The sequence below is a fragment of the Maylandia zebra genome, linkage group LG6, assembly GCF_041146795.1.
Source record: "Maylandia zebra isolate NMK-2024a linkage group LG6, Mzebra_GT3a, whole genome shotgun sequence".
NCBI classification, from domain to species: domain Eukaryota; kingdom Metazoa; phylum Chordata; class Actinopteri; order Cichliformes; family Cichlidae; genus Maylandia; species Maylandia zebra.
The window spans coordinates 43,134,038-43,148,744 of record NC_135172.1 but is presented as its reverse complement, the minus strand read 5'-3'; the positions used below and the strand labels follow the sequence as shown (position 1 = coordinate 43,148,744).

Genomic DNA, 14,707 nt, shown 5'->3' with positions numbered 1-14,707 from the left:
ACAATTTACTTTGGATTAGCTCAGGTAGGCTTTTTTCCCTCCTTTAGCTATACTACTGACCGCTAAACACTGAGCAACGATTACCATCAGTGGCAATCGTATTTTCACTTTTGTTAGAGAAGAAAACCTTTTATCTTAATGAAGTCTACTAATAACAACTTGATTGATTCTTATCAAATTAAGAAACAAGTATCAGAAGAAGCTGATAAAACAACAAGTTCAGTTTCCACGGCACACACACCACACCAGGCTGGACTGCTATTTTTCCACGTCTCTTTTTTTTAGCTGATGTTTTATAAGGTTTAGGCACAAACACTGCTAGATTACAAGAAAAAACGATCTAGGTTTGGGTGAAATGCACCCTTTCCCGACACAAACCACATGCTAGAAGTTTAACTTCTTCCATCTAAGAGCTCCTTCTTCATTTTCATCAACAACTCCTGCAAAGATGATGACTTTGACTTTGCTCCCAGGGTCTTTCTCTGAGGGACGTCCACTGAGTCCACCAGCCTACCTTTGACATTGACGACATCCAAGAGACGCACAGAGGGTTAAAATGTAACGTCGAGGGTTCCTGACGAATGTTCAGGACAAAGTGGGAGAGAGACCTCATTCGAAGGAGTTTGGAAATAATGCCTTTCTGAGAGCTTGCTGCATTATGTCTGAAAGCCCCATAATACTAATCCTGTCAAATATTGCCTGAGTTTTATAGCACCAATCAAAAAATGTTGGTCTCTCAAAAGTCCAAGCACATTTCTAACAGCTTACTTGCTTTCCAAGCGGCTCAACAAACTGTAATACAATAATGTAACTCACCACCAGTTCTCCTTTTTAACTGAAATACTGATTGGCTTCAGTATCAGTTTGGCAGATTTTTATGCTACAGAGGAACTCCATGTTTTCAACCTTGTGCAAAGGTAGCTTTCCATGACCCCTTCACATGTTACACTCTCTGAAAGAAGACCTTCCCCCTGGCTTTAAGCTAACTTTCTTCTGATTAGCTCCCCCTTGCAAACAGAAGTAACAGAAACGGCACACAGCCAGGTCTTCTGCTCTCATAGCCAGCAGTTGGTGCTTTAGACGACCGCATGCTCTTACTGACATCATAAAGAACCACGGGTTTTAAAAAAGGCCTGAGATCAGTGAGTTTTGAGCTCTTGGGCCACAGGGATTACTTCTACAGTTCAGACTCTTATCTCATTATTTAAACTTAGCCCATGTTTAATATGTGCAACCACCACTGAAACAGTTTACAACTGGTCCACTTAGAAAGCCAACCTGAAGCAAATAACGATGTTTTTAAACAAGAAAATGTGCATCCAAACTGGTTTCCACTGAAGGAAATAGAAAGTGCAACTACTGGACCCCTTGTGATTTGTATAAATGTATAAAAAAACTGAACTGAATTGACAGGACAGGTTTCATAAAATAAAAAAAATAAAAAAAGAGCGAGTGAACAAAAACTATATGAAATATTCATTCCCCACCGAGTCCACAGTCATGTCTGTATAATGGCCAGCAGATTGGACAGAAACAAAACGGATTAAATTTGAAATTACATTAAACGGAATAAAGTCACCTGCAAATGAGAAGCTACAAATGATCATAACATAACTACCAAATGAAATGTGCTCAACAGCTCAGAGCTTAACCTGCTGCAGAGCGACGCCTAAATAATTCACACTGGGACGGCCTGGTAGTGAAAGGTGAGACGTGGATAGGATGAAGTCTGACTGACGTCATCCACTACGGCCCACTAGTCTTACCACATTCTCTTCACGGAAGGGATTACACAACAGTAATCAATAAATAATAATATCACAAGGCTGCGCACAGCGGAGCACAATGCTGTCCCACGATGCCTCTCTGTTAGAGAAAGAGAGCAGGCTGGTGGAGAGGCGTAATGACATGCAGCGTGTATTGACTGAAGCATGCGAGATGCTATTCAGTACTGACTGGAAGTCATCGTGTGGGCGCTGCCTTGAAGGTGACCTGTCACGAGAGCTGATGCTTTAAGTTAGAGGAAGCAACAGCTATGTGTGCGACACTGATGCACGCTCTCAACAATGCCACCTGACCCAGAGACATACGTTCCTGTCACTATACTCTACTACACACAAAAAGAAAAAAACAAAACAGAGGCTGCTGGTGCGTTCAATAACCTGAGGCAGATCCCGTGACATTACCGAGCCCCAGTCCAATTCGACAAAGTTACGAATCTTTACTTTGTGATATAGCTTCTCTTTGCATTCGGATACAGAATCCAATTCAGCTCGAATGCAACCAGACGCTGCGTCGAATCAGCCGCAGACAGTGGCCCACTTTCAGTCAATCGGGAGCACAGAAGTGGAGCTCCCACACACTCGGCAGACTCAATTACGCAACCGACTCAGCAAACGCTGTTTGGATGTGCTCTGGTGCTTCACACCTGAGAACAGCAGCCTGCAGAGATTCAATTTTAGAAAGCATAATCTGTTCCCCAGCAGCTCTCGCTGTGCTCGTGCAAACACGTAAACAGTGAGAGACGCAGAGCAACGATTTTAACTTTCTTTTTTAAACAGGCACATTTTCCAAAAAGGCTCACATGCAGAAGAAAACATCACTGCAAAGGTTCAGAAATTAATGCCTGCTTTTTCAAATTTAGAAAGAAGCACTTTCTATCAATGGCTGTGGGTTGTCATGGAAACAGTTATACTTTGATTGGGGGGGGGGGGGGGGGGGGGGGGGGGTACCCATAATGCTTTGGACCGGCCTTAACTTGCCTGTCATGACTAAGTGTCGGCCTCTGAGGCTGAAAGATGAAGCCACCACAAAGACTCCCACATTAAAATTCTAACTTTAGCTAATTTCCCCCCCTCTCAACAGTTCCACCATTAGAGGAACGCTGACACACACACACAGCTGTAGCTGCGAGCTCTGTTGGGCCTCACAGACACTTCAAAAACTCACTGCCATGCACTTCAGGACCACGTTTGTGAATTTTACAGCATTTTAACTGAGTTATCAGACAAAATGATGGCTTTCGATGTGGTTCTGGTGACTAAAACTCTATTTTTTATTGTTATTTGTAAGGTGTAACCTGTGTTTGTGTGGATGAAAGCTAGCATCAGCTGCTCCTTCACACGTGGAGACTTCTACCTCCAAAAACCAAGATGGTGGTGGCAAAACAGCTGAAATGGAGGTCTCGAAACAGGATGTCGCAGTGGCTATGATGGCAACCTTTTTCTGTACAGTCTGTGATTAAAGCTGAGGTTATGAATCACTCCCAGTTATCATATGCTTGCCTCCTGTACTCACTCAAACACTGCTGTACCTGCAGGTTCTTACTAGCAAGCAATTTGCAGTTTTAACTCAACTATGAGGAACATCGAGGACAGCAAACATCGTCGCTGTTGGCAAAACAAAGGCAGGCGTGACTGCAGACGAGAAAAAGCAGTTACAGTGAAAAAAGATGACAAAACTAAAGTCTGCAGTTGAAGGTAAGACCATAAAATACCGAGTAACAGCTTTGGTCATTATTACAGTTAAATTATTTCAGATGCACTGTGAAAGCAGTTTGTGTGCAGGACTCTGCACAACTGTCAAAACTGCTCCATGGTCGTTTAAAGTGATGAGATCCAGGAATAAAATCACTCAGTATCCTTCTTAAAATATCAGAGAATTCAGTATTTATTGTTAAGAACAGTTTTGATCTGTACAGGCATCTTTGAACAAAAGAAAACTAGACGTAATGTCAAACGAGTTCTGAGTAAAGTTCAAACACTGAATAGTCCCAGAGCCCTGGGACATGAAATCACACAAACGCTTTCCATGGGTCCAAACGTTTGCTAGGGAAAAGTTCTGTTGGAGAGTTTTCTAACATCAACCATGAAGAGGAGACTGCGAGCTTTATAAGACGTGACTTAGCTCACATTTCTGCAAGAACATCACACACGTGAGCCACGAAACAGCCTTATGTTTACAGCAGAACATTTGTTCGACTTACATATTTGATAATAACTATATTCAGATTCCAAATTCCACGACTATATCTGTAAATTTGGGTTAGACGTGGTTTTTACCAAAATGTTATGCAAACCTGGTGCATGTAAAGCCTAAAGCAAACAAAAGCCACCCTATCAAAACAAACCTCTCCCATATGAAAACTGACGTGCTGTTTTATTCGAGTTGTTTCTAATTTACAGTTGATTACCATTTTGTATATTTTGTTGCCATCAACACACAGAACAATGTTGTAATGCACAAAAGAGCAGCCATGCTCTGAGTCCGTTTTATTAGTAAAACATGTCGAGAGATTTAATTTTGCATTCAAACTTCACACTGAAGAAATACACAAAACTTTTCAATAAGTGATTTAAAATTCACAAAACTGAATTTTATGGACAAATATAATGACGTGTTTTCCTTTAACAGGCTGTGTTAGTAAAAATAATAAGTTGGGCCTCTTTGTGAGTCCTGATGACAGCCTTGCTAGAGACTAACACCAATACCAGGTAAGACTGCATTCTGATCGCACAACAAGAAAAACGCCGTGTTCTAATTTTCGGAGGCGTTTGACCTTGATCCCAGAGAAAAGGAGCTCTTCCTGCTGTCTTAGCTTGTCCCTCTTTAAGTAATTGGATTAATCTCAGGGCTTTAATTAGAACGATCAGGTGGTCAAAACCAGAAGAGGCTGCAGGATCAGGGACACAGCTTAACCCCCATAGTAACACATAGGTATATATACACACACACACCCAAACACGACACACCATGCTAATAATAATTGTGCAAAGACGAGGAACGAATTCCTCATCACACTGCTGGCACGGCTCACTTCCTCATTTCTTGCTGTTGTAGAAAGGAGGGGGTGTGGGGACGTGGACGGGTGGGTTACTGTCATCTTATTGTTGTTAAAAACTCTGCCTGACACCACACAAGCACTGAAGCTGGCCTACATTCAGAGTATGAACCTATACAGAAGCTCCACTGTTTATTAACAGAACAAAAGGTCCCTGGGGTCTCGTGGAGAGAACACTACACCACCAAAACACATCTTTGAAATTCAGCCGGCCTGTGCATTTTGCTTATAGCCAGCAACCGCCCTGTCAGATGGATGCTTTGCCCCCGGGGGGTCTGTGCAGGATATTTGGAATAGTGTGGCACGTGGAGCACGAGAAACCCAAATATCTGATCAGATACAAACAGTGTGTAGAAAACAAGTATTTGCACACCTGCTTCGAGTGTATTTGGATACTTTTGTACTATTACTAAAGTACTTCAGGCACTGGTAACAGTACACAGAATTCAAAATAATGCAGAATTATGTTTTACAATCTGGAAGCTAAGAAGTAAAGCTTTAAGTGGACAGTATGGAGCACAAGCTACAATATTTGCCAAATTTGCCCCCCCATAGAGATACCATCTATGGGGCCTGGTGCCACCCCATGCCCCATCCTTTGGACACGCCCCTGGTGGGACCTTAGTGATGGCATACAGGACAATACAAAAGAAAAAAAAAAAATCAATTCATTGATTTCTCGAGGCACAGCTGCACGCTCTGTTTAGTAATGAGGGGAAACCCCACAACTTTCCTCTCCTCCAGCTAAGCTGCTCCCAGTGCAAACACCTCCCTGCAATTTACTGCTATACAGGGCGCAGGTCAATGCGCGAGGAGCCGGGGACATCCTGGTTGTTACGTCGTAATCAGAAGACACAGCTGCGCGTCTCGAGACCCCTATTCTAATTACAGGAGTGACGTAACTGTGAGCAAAGAATAGGCTGGTACCTGATAACAGAGCGTGAGCAGCTCACAGCCAAAGACCTGAACAAAGGCGCCGAAACATCTCAGATATGACAAATGTTTGCTCCTTACCGTAAAAGGCATTTCGCGTTATCTGGCCACCCATCGCTTCAGTCTTCTGCCGTGCGCGTATGGCCGGTGTGGATTATTCAGATGCTCTCGTGGCACAGCCCAGCGCTCGTGACATGATTGCATCCAAAAGGTAGCCTATCGCTGCTCTGCTCCGGGTACATGCAAACAGCAGAGAGCGGACCCACACCTCCTTATTATTGTGAGCGCACACACACACGTCCGTGAAGGCAACTCCCCCCGTCCCCGTCAGCCTCATTCAGTAAGAGCTCTCCGCCTCGGGTCCCACTCACTCACGCTGTCATTTACATAGAAGGTGGAGACTCGGACATGAGCGGTTTTAACGCTGTCACTGCCGCACAGAGCTGCCATTTATGGGCCACGAGGCTGGAATAAAACATGGGGGGATATAAGGGTGAGCGGGAGGTAAGGCGCGAGGGCACAGTGTGACCACACAGGGTTTATTTCCTCAGCTGATGAAGGAGAAAAGTTTCCTTTAAAAACAAACAAACAAACAATGAAAAGAAATCCATCTTAACCGCATAATGACATTTACACATCCCCATTGGTGTGACGAGGAAAGTGTGGGTGGGGCAAGGATTAAACAGGAAGTAGACCCTGACAAACACAGGCTGAGCTATTGTGTATGTGATAAGGTTAAAAAATGTCAGGTAATATTTTGCATAAACCGTTAATGATGTCAGACCACGTGTTCACCTCTGGGAAAAGCTCATTTTTGGACTGTTTGGGTCCAGCACCCGCTCCTGCTTGTGTGTGCAGATGTCTAATCAGCTACAAAGTCTTCATGTGCTGTATGAGTAACATATCAGTAATCCTAACCCTCTTTGACCCACGATCCACCAAACCCACACACCTGGAGATACTACACATCAGACTGGGTCACTTCCCAGATGGTGAATGTAGTCTCCACTCAGGTGTGCCACGATTGTCCTCAGCTACCAGTAAGAGAGTTAATGCGAGACTAAAGAACAGAAGTTTCTATTCATGTTTAGGAATTTTGGAGAGACTTCAATACATTGAGTAACAATGTTTAGCAGAAGTGCAGGAAGTCTGGATTTCTAACGATGATTGGGGAAGTTGTGTTACGCAATGTTCTGCTGGGAAACCTTGGGTCCTGCCACACATGTGGGCGTTACAATGACACGTACCATCTACCTAGGCATTGTTCCAGACCATGTAGGCTCCTTCATGGAAACGGTACTCCCTGATGGCTGTGGCCTCGTTCAGCAGGATAATGGTTCAGGAATGGTTTGAGGAGCACAGCAATGAGTTCAGTCCAATCGAGCATCTGTGGGATGTGCTGGGATGTGCTAGCCTCACCTCACAATTTAGGGGACTTGAAGGATCCGTTGGTAACATCTTGTTGCAGATACCACGGCACACCTTCAGGGGTCTCGTCCATGCTTTGATGGGTCAGGACTGTTATGGCAACAAAACGGGGGCCAACACAGTACTAGGCAGGTGGTCACAATGTTATGCCTGATTGGTGTGTAGTAAGTTATGCAGCATATGTTCTTTGGCTAAATCTGTGATAAAGTTTGCAGTCCCAACCTCTAAGAGGGTGTGCCGTGCCTTCCTATTAAATGATATAATCTCCACTCTTAATTCACCATATTAGGCCATGCACTGCAAGATGTTACTGTCTGACAGGTTTAGTAATTAAATAAATGAACTAGATAAGAGGAGTAGCCTATGGCCTATCGTTCCACATTTCATAGTTTAAAAATAAGAAAGCGATACACGTCTGAGGCTAAGTTTGGGTCCAGAGGCTCACAGAGCAAGTGGCCACATTCTTTACTCTCAGCACTCAGTCTTTCACCTTCCATGCTTCCTTATGTGCCTCAGGCCCCTGGCAGACAGACTGGGTGACCCCTCAAGAGTCAGTCCTCTGACTTCAGCTGTCATCACCTATCCACGGTGACCTCGCAGCCCTCAGTCCCAGACACCAGTGTTTACTCTGGGCCTGAAGCTGCAGGCGTTTAGATAATGGCAGGACAGGGTGAGAGAAATGAGATATATGAACCGGAGTCTAATAGGTGAATGCCAGGAATTCATCATTCAAGGGTATCTTGGATTTTGTTCATTAACACTTTCCACCCCGGAGGCGGCTGTATCTGTAATTAAAAGACAACCATTTGCCATTTTTAGCACGGCAGTGAAGACTTCAGCCAGCCTTCTGATCCACAGAGCTCGAGGCTGCTCAGTTTGGCCTCGTATTTGCAGAGCTGTTACAGACTGAAATCGAGGAAGCTTCTGAGGTGGAAATAACCACGGTCCAAGCGCCAACAACACCTTTAGTACACAGACCACCGGTATCAGCTGTTTGCATTCTTCATCAAAATCATTTGGCCCTGATTAACTCAAACACGCTGCCTGTCCATCCATTTTCTATTGCATGTCTATGCCTGGGTCACACGGGAGGCAGTGTAGGGAGAGATGCTTAGACCTTCCCGCTCCCAGCCTCTTCTGCCTGCTCTTCTGGAGGAACAACAAGGTGTTTGCAGGTCAGTCGAGAGTTGTAATCTCTCCTGTCCTGGGTGTGACATGTCCAAAACCCCTCACTCAGATATCCAGGAGGCACTCTAGTCAGAAGCCCAGACCACCTTAACTGGTCCCCTTTGATTTGGGGGAGTCGTTGCTCTGCTCTTTTTCACCCTCTCAGAGGCTGAGCTCAGAAACCGTTCAGAGGAAACAAGCTTCCTCAGAACGGTGAAGTTTGGTATTAATCAAAAGAACCAGAAGAGTGTTTACTTCCTTTACACCAGTACAGAATCAGTGAATTTCCATCATGTTAAACATTAATTAAAACATTTTATTTCTCTGTGAAATATTAAATTACATTAAGTGATGCATTCAGGTAGCCTACTAGCTGTATAGCACGAGTGAAATATTAAGCACTCGCTATGCTTAATGTCACAATTATCATTGTGGATTTGCAGTTTAATTAAATATAAAGATTTATTCTCCTTTTAAATGCTCAAGCTCGATGTCAGAATTAAGGACAGTGGAGGAAAACTCATTTCCAGCCTGAGTTAGAAGAAACACTTTTTAAACACATAACAGTTTATATGTAAATGAACTGTGTTAAAACATCGCTGGAGTTTGTAAGCAGCATTTATTTGACACTGTTCTTTGTGAAAAATCTATAATTTTATCAAGAAAAAAAACAACTTTTAAACCAACTTTTTCCCAGTAAGTTGCAAAGACATGACACAGATGATCCTTTTGGCTCGCTGAGCATAAAACAACTGTCAGCAAAATGCTGTACGTTGTTGTTTATGTTTAAAGATTACTCTCTAAATCACGCAGGTAATAATATTTACATGTCCCCGTTTCCCCATCATTTTTAATGATTACCACCACGTAACCATAACAAATACTAAGGCCTGCCTGGGCGGTTCATCAAAATAAAATCAGGACCTCAACCTCAAGGTTTAGTTTTCTAAATGAGATGCTGGAGACGCACACATGGTGTGCACATTTGAGGTAAAGACAGTTGCTGGAGAGTATTCGCAGCACAATGAGAGGCCAACCACATTTGGTTTCAAGTATCACCTCTGCTGACAATTGCAAAAATCTGGATTTTAAAGAAGAACTCAGCTAAAGAAAGACTTCTTTCAACAGAGAGAAAAAAAAATCTCTGAGCTAAATCGATAGTTATAAAACAGATCAGGGGACAGAAAATGACTGTATTTCACTCAGATAAGTGGTGTCTGTGGCTCAGGACAGCAAGTTAAGAGAAAACACATTTCCTCTATCTTACAAATATCCCTGCAAACCCAGCAATAAAAGTAACACCCACAAGTCTGCTGAGTTTTAAAAGTCCCAAGGGATGACATCATCGCGCTAAGGTATAACAGCTATTTGTCACGCAAGGGACATGGCTGTGAAAAGAGCGGCGACTGGAAGTTGGCCAGATGAGTTTCAGGAAGAAACGTCAGACCAGCGCTTCGTGTAACCTCGCAGATACACACCAGAGGAAAGGCCTGCAGAAAAGTGCACTTCCTCACCTTGTTTGACACCGCTGCTGTACACGAATGCATTGCTAGAACATCCTTCCTTTGTACAGTAACTCTTTCTTCCTGCAGTCACTGCTCTGTCAGCCTTAACCTTTAGAAAGAAAGCCTCCTTTGGCCCACAGTCCTGTCTGCAACAGGGTCGAGGTGCATCTTTGAGAGTCTGTACATAAACTTGCATTACATAACTTGGACTATGTGGCGATTCACGGTTCGCTGCACTTTAGTCGGCATCAGATGGGTGTGTGCGTACAGCTACAGCTGATATTTACGGCCTATCTGATGAGAGGCATGTTTCATGCGAACCTCATGAATTCTTTGGGCCTTATTAACACTTCTGTTCTGTTTAGGTTTGGTCTGTTTTTTAAATAACTCAGAAACAGGATGATTCTAAAGTGAAACAAGAAAACGGGTACTTGGATGGATTACTCGTCTTCATGTGTTCCTGATTCTGTGCTGGATGTTTTCACTTTTAGAAGTGCAGAGTCAGCATCTTCAGAAGCCACCAATGACATTGTTTATGAACATTAATACCACAGATGGTTTAAAATTAAAGCGTTTTAAACCTGCATTCTGTCTTATGACCAGCAGGGGGCAGCTCCTCTGGTTGCCAAAAAAAGTACAATTAGATGTAAATTCATGAGAAAACAACCCAATCTCTCACTTGATTTGACGCCTCAGTAAACACTTATCACATATGTTTATGCTCTCTCTTGCTAGTTTCAGGTTTTATTTAATATAACAAGATACTGAACTGGTTAATTCTGGTCCCATTTAGAGGACAAAAGACCAGAAACCAACACCCTTCATTTCTAAACCAGATCCAGATCTCATCAGGTTTGGTGTAATAATCCTAGATGTTTTATGGCTACCAAAACTTGAGATTTCAGAATGGGATACAACATATGGTGATGCCCATATTTCAGCTTTGGATGCGTAACAGCTGCTTTGTGGCATTATGTTTGTTGCTTCAAATGTTCAGATGATCACCCCTTTTAAATGTAAGATGTCCACACTGACTAATATGCTTTTTGGTTATTGTTTCTTGAAGAAATGGTAGATATAAAATAAAGGTTTGTTATTTTTTACTCTGCACCTCAACAGGATTAAATGGAGTGAAAAAAAAGCCTCGATTGAATTTGTTTGTTTCTCTCATAACAAAAACAGAAAAATATGTAAAGAGCAGCATCATTATGACTTTAGCTACACCGAAACACACTGCTGAGATAATCAAGAGCAGGATGGACCCGAATTAAGGTCTCTTTCTCTAGTTTCTTGCTTTTCGCCTTCTTTCTGCGTACATTAACCAGAAATTAAAGGATTTCTGGTTAATGTACTAAGGACTTCCTTACAATAAATACAGGAAGGACTCCAACGTCCAAGTTCTAGCCAAAAAGAGTCGGGAGAACTACAACCTGCTGAGAGCTATTTGACAGGTATCTACCAATGCCTGTATAAAATCTACATATGATATTGAATACATTGTGGAAGCCTCACATGTGAAATTCAAGGACAGCTGTGGAAAGGTCATAGCTCCCCAACAAAGGGCTTCATTGATTGTACTGCTGTGTCTGTTATTAACAGACTGGCATGCATATAGACGTTGTTTGTGGGTGTTCATTTGTTTGGAGGTTGTATCAAATTCAAACATCCAGCCCGAGTTACAAAGAACGAGGAGTCCTGTGACAGATGGTGTGGCCCGCTCAGAGCCCTGGGGCCACATTCTTAAAGCTTCCCATTACAAAGAGCTGCTGCTTGGGGCAGAATCTGGAAAAAAGTCTTAAGCAGACTGGAAATGATTCACTGGTCAAAGCTGACGGCTGGTCGTTTGCTCCGGTCCGGCCTAGGTAACTTTTTAATGTATTTACTACCAGGTCAAATGTCTATCACTTGTACTTTTCAGTCGCATGGGTAACTGCTTCAGTCGCTCACCTGGAAGTTGAGAAAAGTTTATCTTGGGCCCCGCCCACTTCCTGTTGCTGGTGGATATTTCAGGTGTAGTTGCTTGAAACTGCAGAATGCTATCAACTTTGCGTGGTCTCTGGTTGCCACGTCAAAGCAAACTATTTGTGTTGTGTATGCAGCTTTAGATTTATGATGTTTTATAAGAATTAACATTTGAAGTTTATACTAGATTGTGGAAAAACTGCTATCAGTAGGAAGGAGTGCCTTTTTAGAGGCTTAAGAGTTTCCTTTGCTTTATTAAGCAGGAGAAAATAGTGGAGAGACAAAAGGTAGAGGAAATACCTCCGAATGACAGTGAGTTAATGAAACAGCAGATTAGATGGTGCGGGGATAATGTTTGTAGCCGATCTCATTAAAGATACGCTTACATCTCCCATCCAATGCAATGATGCCAGAAATGAATGTGATTACGAGGCTGAATTACTTGAAAACTGGCAAAAATGTATTCTTGTTAATCGGGTCAGCCGCATCGCCTCGCTGAGGTAAAAGGTTTTGTTCACTTCTTGCTCAGAGTTACTCTGAGAGCTTCCTAAATCACTCTTAAGTGAGGACTCCTTTCTATAAATGTTTATAGTTTATATGTCTACATTAGGAGAACTCTGCAAGAGCTCCCTGAATGTTTGTGAATACAGCCCCTGATCTGAACATCGTGCAGTCAAACTGACATGAAGAGATAGCACGAATACATGCACAAGCTCTGCATGTATTCACGTTCTTCAGCATAGTTGGCTCAAGCTACCTGCTGTAGTTAGATTAACTGTGTGTAAGTGCACCGGGGACTGGTGCTGTTTTAAAGATCCATAAAGTGTAGGGATACCATGCAAACACACAAATGTACTTATTAGTCTATTAAAATACCAGAACTTTTCCTGAAGCACAGGCAGCAGCACACAGCAGGAGACATTATTTCTCAATAGTTTCATTAAAAATGCTCCAAAAGGCACAAAGACCACAAAACCTTTTAGTTTAATAACTGATTTTTACAGCAGAAGTGAGGCCAAGCAGAGCGTGATCTAACTTTAACCTTCACCAAAATCCATCCATCCATCATCCATCCATCATCCATCCATCAACTATCCACAGTGTTGGGAAGGTTACTTTTAAAATGTATTCCATTACAGATTACAGAATACATGCCCCAAAATGTATTCTGTAACGTATTCCGTTACGTTACTCAATGACAGTAACGTATTCTGAATACTTTGGATTACTTAACATATTATCATGCTGTTTACAACAACATGAATGTACTATTGCCGTGTGATTTATTACTATTACTGAAGGTCCGCGACTCCGAACCGTAGTAAAGGGACCTCTGACTAATACGGCGGGGTCCCTGTCGGCTCGTAGCCGAAAAATAGCTTTACTTTGTTGTGTGGGTCAACTTTTCTTGGGAGAGACAGAGAGAGGCGTTGAAAGGCTGCTGCAACAGAACTTATTGTTTCGGAGGAAAACACGAACACGGTGTACAGTCGAGTCTTAACAGCTTACTTACAACTGGGCTCGTCAGGCTCTCTTCTTGGCTGCAGTGGTTATTATTATATTTACATGCTTCCAGCTCCCGTTATTGCTCGATGACAACTCGTACCTTTCCACTCCCCTTTTTCTCCCTCCTCGCGCTCACAGACCCATAACGAGTATGGCAGTGCATTCTCCCAGCAGCACGGACTACACTGCCCATGATGCTACATTCTGCATTCTGCCTATTAGCTTAGCACAACAGCAACAACAAAAAGGCGCTCTCTCACCCAGGAAACACGCAGAGCGAGAGCATTACCCTGTAACCATGGCAACCGCAACGCTGCCGCCTGGAACAACAGCACGTAGCTGTCAAACAAAACCCAAACAGTCCTGACCCGCGACAAAATGAAACAGGAAAGTACCGCAGTGTAATCCATTTATTTCAACAAAGTAACTGTATTCTGAATACCACCTTTTTTAAACGGTAACTGTAACGGAATACAGTTACTCATATTTTGTATTTTAAATACGTAACGGCGGTACATGTATTCCGTTACTCCCCAACACTGTCCATCCATCCATCCATCAATCATCCATCCATCCATCCATCCATCCATCAGCTATCCATATATCATCCATCCAGCCATCATCCATCCATCCATCCATCCATCCATCCATCCATCCATCCATCCATCCATCCATCAATCATCCATCCTTCATCTATCATATATCATCCATCCATCCATCCATCCATCCATCCATCCATCCATCCATCCATCCATCCATCAATCATCCATCCTTCATCTATCATATATCATCCATCCATCCATCCATCCATCCATCCATCCATCCATCCATCCATCCATCCATCCATCCATCAACTATCCAGTGACCTCACGTGGTCACTTGAAAACTGCCGGTTTAGAAGAAACTTTTTGTTATAGGAGTAAATTTTGACTATTCATAACAGGGTTTTTTAAATCATTGTTAAAATCATTAATAGTTTCTTATTTAGTTAAGCATTTAGGTGATGGTGTGTGGCACCCTGCACGCCAACTACAGTACATTTGCACTGGGCACCATTTTAATTCTGACATCTGAAGCAAATGTATTTCTTTTTTTGAATAAAGTGTTCGTGGTGCAACCATCAGCACTAACGTGGCCACAGATCTGATATAGTGGCTGATGATTAACCAGCCCCCATTGCCACATGTCCCAGCACGCTTCACTGTTTAATGGCAGCTGGAGACCAGACCTGACCAAGGTTTCCACGGCAACCACTACTCGAAAGGAATTGCGCATTTCTTACCAGGAATGCATATGTAAGTGCACGGGGACACACACAAACACACCCACAGCCCATTAGCCCAGCTCGACACAGTTTCCATCAACA

The 14,707-nt window shown here is 43.0% G+C and overlaps 1 protein-coding gene across 3 annotated transcripts in view; it reads right to left on the bottom strand.

Moving 5' to 3' along the window:
• neurl1aa (neuralized E3 ubiquitin protein ligase 1Aa) overlaps positions 1-14,707 on the bottom strand; it is a 68,245-nt gene that overhangs the window by 35,000 nt on the left and 18,538 nt on the right. The window contains exon 1 of one of the 3 annotated variants that reach the window (XM_004538698.3): positions 5,855-6,189. The exons of 1 other annotated variant lie outside the window; for it this stretch is intronic. Coding sequence is in view for 1 of the 2 variants with exons in the window: in XM_004538700.5 (XP_004538757.1) it covers positions 5,855-5,888 (34 nt within the window). In the remaining variant the exon portion in view is untranslated. Of the gene's footprint in view, positions 1-5,854; positions 6,190-14,707 lie in introns of those variants that run through there. One more of the 3 variants, XM_004538700.5, reaches the window with a different exon arrangement.